At 44.3% G+C, this 8,354-nt stretch overlaps 1 protein-coding gene across 1 annotated transcript in view; it reads right to left on the reverse strand.

The window, feature by feature from the left end:
- Positions 1-7,103, reverse strand: part of LOC120033616 (paralemmin-1-like) — a 19,477-nt gene extending 12,374 nt beyond the window's left edge. The window contains exon 1 of the mRNA XM_038980047.1: positions 6,634-7,103. Coding sequence (XP_038835975.1) covers positions 6,634-6,695 — 62 coding nt within the window. The 5' untranslated portion in view covers positions 6,696-7,103. The remainder of the gene's footprint in view (positions 1-6,633) is intronic.
- Positions 7,104-8,354: the final 1,251 nt, after the last annotated feature.

The raw sequence follows: 8,354 nt of genomic DNA on the forward strand, positions 1-8,354 counted from the left end.
AAGGCCGAGTTCATTGACCAGTCTGTTATGTACAGTCAACTCCCGATACATTGTGTGTGTGTGTGTGTGTGTGTGTGTGTGTGTGTGTGTGTGTGTGTGTGTGTGTGTGTGTGTGTGTGTGTGTGTGTGTGTGTGTGTGTGTGTGTGTGTGTGTGTGTGTGTGTGTGTGTGTGTGTGTGTGTGTGTGTAATTGTAGCCTGAGGGAGAACAGGTAGCAAAATATACTGGACCCCTCTGTTCTCTATCAATAGTGCATTTGATTTTATATATCTGCTGCAGGACTGCTGATGATCATGAGTGAGCGTGTGAAAGAGAGAGTGAGAGAGAGAGAGCGAGAAGGAACAGCACGTCAGAAATCAGCTCAATGTAACTGAAGAATCCATAGACTCTAACCACTTCTCGGAAAATTGGAAAACACTAAACGAACAACAACACGAAGAGTTATCTATCCAAAATGGAGATGTATGGGTAAACAACTTCTCCAATATGTTAGGCCCTATAACAAAAAACAAACAGCAAAAACATATACATGATCAATTACAAATCTTAGAATCAACTATTAAAGACTACCAGAACCCACTGGATTCTCTAATTACATTGAATGAACTACAGGACAAAATACAAACCCTCCACCCCAAAAAGGCCTGTGGTGTTGATGGTATCCTCAATGAAATTCTAAAATATACAGACAACAAATTCCAATTGGCTATACTTAAACCCTTTACCATCATCCTTAACTCTGGCATCTTCCCCAATATTTGGAACCAAGTACTGATCACACCAATCCACAAAAGGGGAGACACATTTGACCCCAATAACTATCGTTGGATATATGTCAACAGCAACCTTGGGAAAGTCCTCTGCATTATCATTAACAGCAGACTCGTACATTTCCTCAGTGAAAACAATATACTGAGCAAATATCAAATTGGCTTTTTACCAAATTACTGTACGTCAGACCACGTATTCACCCTGCACACCCTAATTGACAAACGAACAAACCAAAACAATGGCAAAGTTTTCTCATGCATGTTTATTTCAAAAAAAGCCTTTGACTCAATTTGGCATGAGGGTCTGCTATACAAATTGATGTAAAGTGGTGTTGGGGGAAAAACCTACAACATTATAAAATCCATGTACACAAACAACAAGTGTGCGGTTAAAATTGGCAAAAAACACACACATTTCTTTCCACAGTGCCCTGGGGTGAGACCGGGATGCAGCTTAAGCCCCACCCTCTCCAAAATATATATCAACGAATTGGCGAGGGCACTAGAACAATCTGCAGTACCCGGCCTTACCCTACTAGAATATGAAGTCAAATGTTTACTGTTTGCTGATGATCTGGTGCTTCTGTCCCCAACTAAGGAGGACAGATTCTGCCAGACCTGGACCCTGACAGTAAATCTCAGTAAGACAAAAATAATGGTGTTCCAAAAAAGTTCTAGTCGCCAGGACCACAAATAAAAATTCCATCTAGACACTGTGGCTCTAGAGCAAACAAAAAACTATACATACTATACATACCATATCAGTGCCACAGGTAACTCCCACAAAGCTGTGAACGAGCTGAGAGACAAGGCAAGAAGGGCCTTCTAAGCCATCAAAAGGAACATCAAATTCGATATACCAATTCGGATCTGGCTAAAAATAGCTGAATCAGTTATAGAACCCATTGCTCTTTATGGTTGTGAGGTCTGTGGTCCACTCACCAACCAATAATTCACAAAATGGGACAAACTCCAAATTGAGACTCTGCATGCAGAAGTTGTCACGATTCCTAATGAAGGTGGCTCCCCTTCCTGTTCGGGTGGCGCTCGGCGGTCGTCGTCACCGGCCTACTAGCTGCCACTGATCCTTTTTTCCCCTTTTATGTTTATTGGTTTCACCTGTTTTGTGTTTGGTTAACTAGTTGGGCTCTATTACCCAGCAGGCCCGCCTGCTATTTGTGCGGGATTGTTTGTGTAACTAAGGTGCACGTTTGAGGTATACGTGTTTCGTGTTTTGTGGGTTTTGCTGGACTGTTGCAGTCCCCGGTTTTGGGGCATTTGTTTTGTGTGCGCCCTGTGTTTTGTGGGGTGGCTTTTGTTCACCGTTTTGTGCATTAAATTTGCACTACCACTGAACTCTCTGCTTCCTGCGCCTGACTTCGCACCCACTACACCCAGATCGTTACAGAAGTCTGCAAAAATATCCTCTGTGTACAATGTAAAACACCAAATAATGCATACAGAGCAGAATACGGCCGATACCTGCTAATTATCAAAATCCAGAAACGACCGGTTCAATTCTACAACCACCTAAAAAGAAGTGATTCCCAAACCTTCCATAACAAAGCCATCACCTACAGAGAGATGAGTCCCCTAAGCAAGCTGGTACTGGGCTCTGTTCACAAACACAAACAGACCCCACAGAGCCCCTGGGCAGCAACACAATTAGACCCAACCAAATCATGAGAAAACAAAATGAGAATTGCATGACAAAACAGAGCAAACTTAGAATCCTACTTGGCCCTAAACAGAGAGTACACAGTGGCATAATACCTGACCCCTGTGACTGACCCAAACTTAAGGAAAGCTTTGACTATGTACAGACTCAGTGAGCATAGCCTTGCTATTGAGAAAGGTCGCTGTAGGCAGACCTGGCTCTCAAGAGAAGACTGGCTATGTGCACACTGCCCACAAAATGAGGTGGAAACTGAGCTGCACTTCCTATCCTCCTGCCAAGTGTATGACCATATTAGAGACACATATCTCCCTCAGATTACACAGACCCAGAAAGAATTTGAAAACAAATCCATTTTTGATAAACTCCCTTATCTACTGGTTGAAATACAACAGTGTGCCATCACAGTAGCAAGATTTGTGACCTGTTGCCACAAGAAAAGGGCAACCAGTGAAGAACAAACATCATTGTAAATACAACAATCGTTACAACACTGTTTATGTACATAATATGACATTTGAAATATCTTTATTCTTTTGGAACTTCTGTGAGTGTAATGTTTACGGTTAATTTTTATTGTTTATTGCACTTTTGTTTATTATCTACTTCACTTGAATTTGGTAATGTTAACATATGTTTCCCATGCCAATAAAGCCCTTGAATTGAATTGAATTGAAATTGTGTGAGAGAGAGATGGACAGGGAGAAAGAGAGATAGAGAGAGAGACAGAGAGATAGAGACATAGAGAGAGATTAAAATGGATTAGATGCTAAAAATGACACAATTTATCAAAAACAACAGACAGAGAAAACAAACAAATCCTTTATTTTATCTGGTATGATGGGGAGGAGGGGGTCTCAAAAATGTCACCTGCATGCCACAAGACTGTGTGAGCCTGATGGGCTAAAGGCTCAGGGAGCAAGCACACGTCTTACAAATCTGTATCTCTCTCTTCTCTCTCTCTCTCTTCTCCCATTCTCTCTCTCTCTCTTATCCCACTCTCTCTCTCTCTCTCTCTCTCTCTCTCTCTCTCTCTCTCTCTCTCTCTCTCTCTCTCTCTCTCTCTCTCTCTCTCTCTCTCTCTCTCTCACACACACACACACACACACACACCACACACACACACACCACACACACACACACACACACACACACACACACACACACACACACACACACACACATACACACACACACACACATACACACACACACACACACACACACTCTCTCTCTCTCTGTCTCTCTTTCTCCTGCCTGGTTGCCTGGTGCCAGGGTAAAATGCCATATCGATGCTAAAAGCCAGACACCCCAAAATAGAAACACTCCCACAACAGATCTATATTGTCTGTGTGTGTGTGTGTGCGTGTCAAAGACATAGATAAACATGAAAGGTAGGCCTACATCATAAATGATTACACTAACATATTGGAATCGTTTAGTGTCGCCTATGTCCTATCCTATGTAGCAACAATTAAAATGGTCAAATTATTATTTGTGTTAGCCTAGTCCACCTGACCGTTTGAGAACATAAGGCCTAGAATAACCTATTCAACATACAGGAGCATACTATTTGTTTTCACATTTTCTGCAAGAGAGGAGACTGTCTGAGTGTCCTCCCTGTACTCAGGGCCGGGTTAATGGAGGGGCTTACCCACTGCTATAACAGCCTCCACTCTTCTGGGAAGGCTTCCACTAGATGTTGTAACATTGCTGTGTGGACTTGCTTCCATTCAGCCACAAGAGCATTAGTGAGGTCGGGCACTGATGTTGGGCAATTAGGCCTGGCTCGCAGTTGATGTTCCAAATCATCCTAAAGGTGTTTGATGGAGTTGAGGTCAGAGCTAGATGCAGTATTAAGGGGACCTAGCCCAAACCATGAAAAACAGCCCCAGACCATTATTCCTCCTCCAACAAACTTTACAGTTGGCACTATGCATTGGGGCAGGTAGCGTTCTCCTGGCATCCGCCAAACCCAGATTTGTCCGTTGGACTGCCAGGTGGTGAAGCGTGATTCATCAATCCAGAGAAGGCGTTTCCACTGCTCCAGAGTCCAATGGCAGTGAGCTTTACACCACTCCAGCCGACGATCTTACGCTTTGATCACACCGACAGCGTCGTTGCGCAAAATACTATTCAGCATCATCTGGATATGTATGCAACAAAAGTTCAACATTCACCTTCTGCTACCATTTCTGTCAAGCCACCTACGCATACAGTTTGACGCATACGTTCGATAAATCCAACGTACGTACCACACCGAACGCACTGCAACTGCCTCTGCAATGCAATGCTGCAAGACAAACGCAGCGTTTCATTGGAAATGAATGTAATTCTGGTGTACCAAAATGCAATGACGCTGTCAGTGTGATCGAAGCATTAGGCTTGCGTGTGCGGCTGCTTGGCCATGGAAACCCATTTTTTTTGTGTATTTTCTTGTATTTTTATTTATTTTGTATTATACCCCCCTTTTTTCTCCCCAATTTCGATCTTGTCTCATCGTTGTAACTACCTAGAGGTCTCGGGAGAGACGACGGTGGAATCATGTGTCCTCCGAAACATAACATGCCTAACCGAGCTCCTTCACACTCGCCAGCTTAACCCGGAAGCCAGCCGCACCAATGTGTAGGAGGAAACTGTTCAACTGGTGACTGGGGTCAGCCTGCAGGCACTTGGCCAGCCACAAGCAGTCACTAGGGTGTGATGAGCCAAGTAAAGCCCCCCCCGGCCAAACCCTCGCCTAACCCGGACGACACTGGGCCAATTGTGTGCCGTCCTATGGGACTCCTGGCCACGGCCGGTTGTGGCTCAGCCCGGGAATGAACCTGGGTCTGTAGTAACACCTCTAGCACTGTGATGCAGTGCCTTAGACCGCTGCGGGCCTCGGGAGACCCATGGAAACCCATTTCATGAAGCTCCCAACCAACAGTTCTTGTGCTGACGTTGCTTCCAGAGGCAGTTTGGAACTCGGTAGTGAGTGTTGCAACCAAGGGCAGACTATTTTTACGTGCTACGCGCTTCAGCACTCTGCGGTCCCGTTCTGTGAGTTTGTGTGGCCTACCACTTTGCGGCTGAGCCGTTGTTGCTCTTAGACATTTCCACTTCATAATAACAGCACGTACAGTTGACCGGAGCAGCTCTAGCAGGGCAGAAATTTGACGAACTGACTTGTTGGAAAGGTGGCCCATGACGGTGGCACGTTGAAAGTCACTGAGCTCTTCAGTAAGGCCATTCTACTGCCAATGTTTGTCTATGGAGATTGCATGGCTGTGTGCTCGATTTTATACACCTGTCAGCAACGGGTGTGGCTGGAATAGCCGAATCCACTAATTTGAAGGGGTGTCCACATACTTTTGTATATATAGCCTCCCAATATTGTATAATGTGTGTCGCTTCATTAGCCTGGGCTATTATTTGTTTGAATTCCAGACCAGATTGATCTCAGTTTGTTAGTGTCAGAGTAGCCACTGATTTCGGTCATTTGTGTGGTATTAGAAACGATTCCGCTAATGTCTTCTATCATGTAAAGTATGTAGAATTGTATGAAATGCGTTTTTAAAGGCAAAACAAATATTCGGACCCTGCAAACAAGTGTTCCCCATGTGTGGAAATCCTAAAAACGCTCCTGCTCAACTGTAGCCTACATTACAAATGTTATTATGGCTTTATTATAAAGGGGCTTTTTCTTCAACAGGAAATCTCGCATTCAATTGCATCTTGGTGCATGGATTTGTTTACAGAAAATAATGGTGTGCCAGGAAGTGTGAAGGCGCAACAAAAAAAACAGTGCCCGGGGTCTCTGATTTTATAATCCGGCTATGCCTGTACTGTATATTGTTTATTTATTTATGTAAGAGTAGTATTTATTATCATATTGTTTTATTCACATTATTGTCATGCATTTCCATGTATGCATTAACGGGATTTGTATAATTTATAATTACATTATGCCTACATTAGAAAACACACACTGTCTCTTCATTTCGTCTTCCCTCTATTCTGCATCTTTCTCTCTGCTCCATCCCTCCTTCCCCTTCTCTCCTCACCTCCATCCTTCATCGCTGTTCCGTGATGCTGAGGCACTGGAGCGCTACGGCTAGTCAACAAATTCGCGGAAATCAGGTCAAGTATAGTCGTGAGTAGACACTGCGTGTAACGAGCAGATATACCAGTAGCCAGGCTACTTACCCAATAGCGGAGTCCTTTAACTTGTCACCGATGGCGTCTCTCTCCTTTGGCGTTTCTCTCATCCTAGTTTCATCCACACTGAAATAAAATAGCACTGTGACGGTTTCCTCTTCTTTCACTGTGTATGCTTATAGTCTATGTTTACTGGCGTATAGCTTCAAAACAGTCGGGTTTCTTCCCCTCCTCTCCCTCCTCTCTCCCCTTCTCCTCCTCCTTTCTCCCTCTCCTCTCCCCTGCCACCCTTCCGTTGGCCGCTGAGGAGTCGCGGGAACGCCCGAGCTGTGTGTGTGCGTGTGTGTCGCGGGAGCTCGATCCGCTCAACACTACAACAGAGAGAGAACAAGCTGGCCGTTCGTGGGAGTTCGTGGGTGAATTGGCAGGATTTGGAGAGATGAAAGCTCTCCTGGTTCCCTCAAAATTATGATTTGTCTCCTGTAGGCGACCTGTTTTGTAGAAAGGTTTGTGCTCTTACCAGCTGGCCAAACATAGGGAGGGGGAGGGAGGGAGGGAGGAGAGAAGAGAGAGAGAGAGAGAGAGAGAGAGTGAGAGATAGAGAAAGAAAGAAAGAAAGAAAGAAAGAGAAGAGAGAAAGAGAAAGAGAGAGAGAGAGAAACAAAGGGAGAGAGAGAGAGAAGCAAGGAGAGAGCGAGAGAGCAAGAAGCGAGAGCAAGAGAGAGAAATCAGAGAGGGAGAGAGATGGAAGAGAGAGAGAAAGTGAGAGAGAGATGAACAAGAAGAGAGAACAAGATGGGGAGTAGGGAGAGAAAGATGAACAAGAGAGAGAACAGAGATGGAGAGTAGAGAGAAGATGAACATGAGAAAGAGAAACAGAGATGGGGAGAGTAGGAAAGAGATGAAAAAGAGAGAGAACAGAGATGGGGAGAGTAGGAGAGAGAGATGAACAAGAGGAGAAACAGATGATGGGAAGTAGGAGAAGAGATGAAAAAGGGAGAGAAACAGAGATGGGGAGAGTAAGAAGAGATGAACAAGAGAGAGAAACAGAGATGGGGAGAGTAGAGAGAGAGATGAACAAGAAGAGAGAACAGAGATGGGAGAGTAGGGAGAGAGATGAACAAGAGAGAAGAGAACAGATGGGGAGAGTAGGGAGAGAGATGAACAAGAGAGAGAAACAGAGAGATGCGGAGAGTAGGAAGAAGAGAGATGAACAGAGAGAGAAACAGAGATGGAGAGTAGGAGAGAGAGATGAACAAGAGGAGAAGAAAAAAAAACAAGAAGAGGGAGAGTAGGAGAGAGAGATGAAAGGAGAGAAACAGAGATGGGAGAGTAGGAGAAAGAAGATGAAAGAGAGAGAACAGAGATGGGGAGAGTAGGAGAGAGAGATGAAAAGAGAGAGAAACGAATGGGAGAAGAGAAGAGATGAGAGGAAGAAACAGAGGGGAGAGATGAGAGAGAGATGAATAAGAGAGAAACAGAGAGGGAGAGTAGGAGGAGAGATGAAAAGAGAGAACAGAGATGGGGAGAGTAGGAGAGAGAGATGAACGAGAGAGAAACAGAATGGAGAGTAGGAGAGAGAGATGGAAGAGAGAGAGAAAACAGAGAAGGAAGATGGAGAGAGATGAAAAAGAGAAACAGAGAAGGAGAGTAGTAAAGGAGAGATGGAAAAGAGAGAGAAACAGAGAATTTAGATTATTAGATAAAGATGAAAGAGAGATAGAGAACAGAGAAGGAGAGTATGAGAGAGATGATTAAAGAGAGAGAAA

The sequence above is a fragment of the Salvelinus namaycush genome, chromosome 40 (assembly GCF_016432855.1).
Source record: "Salvelinus namaycush isolate Seneca chromosome 40, SaNama_1.0, whole genome shotgun sequence".
NCBI classification, from domain to species: Eukaryota; Metazoa; Chordata; class Actinopteri; order Salmoniformes; family Salmonidae; genus Salvelinus; species Salvelinus namaycush.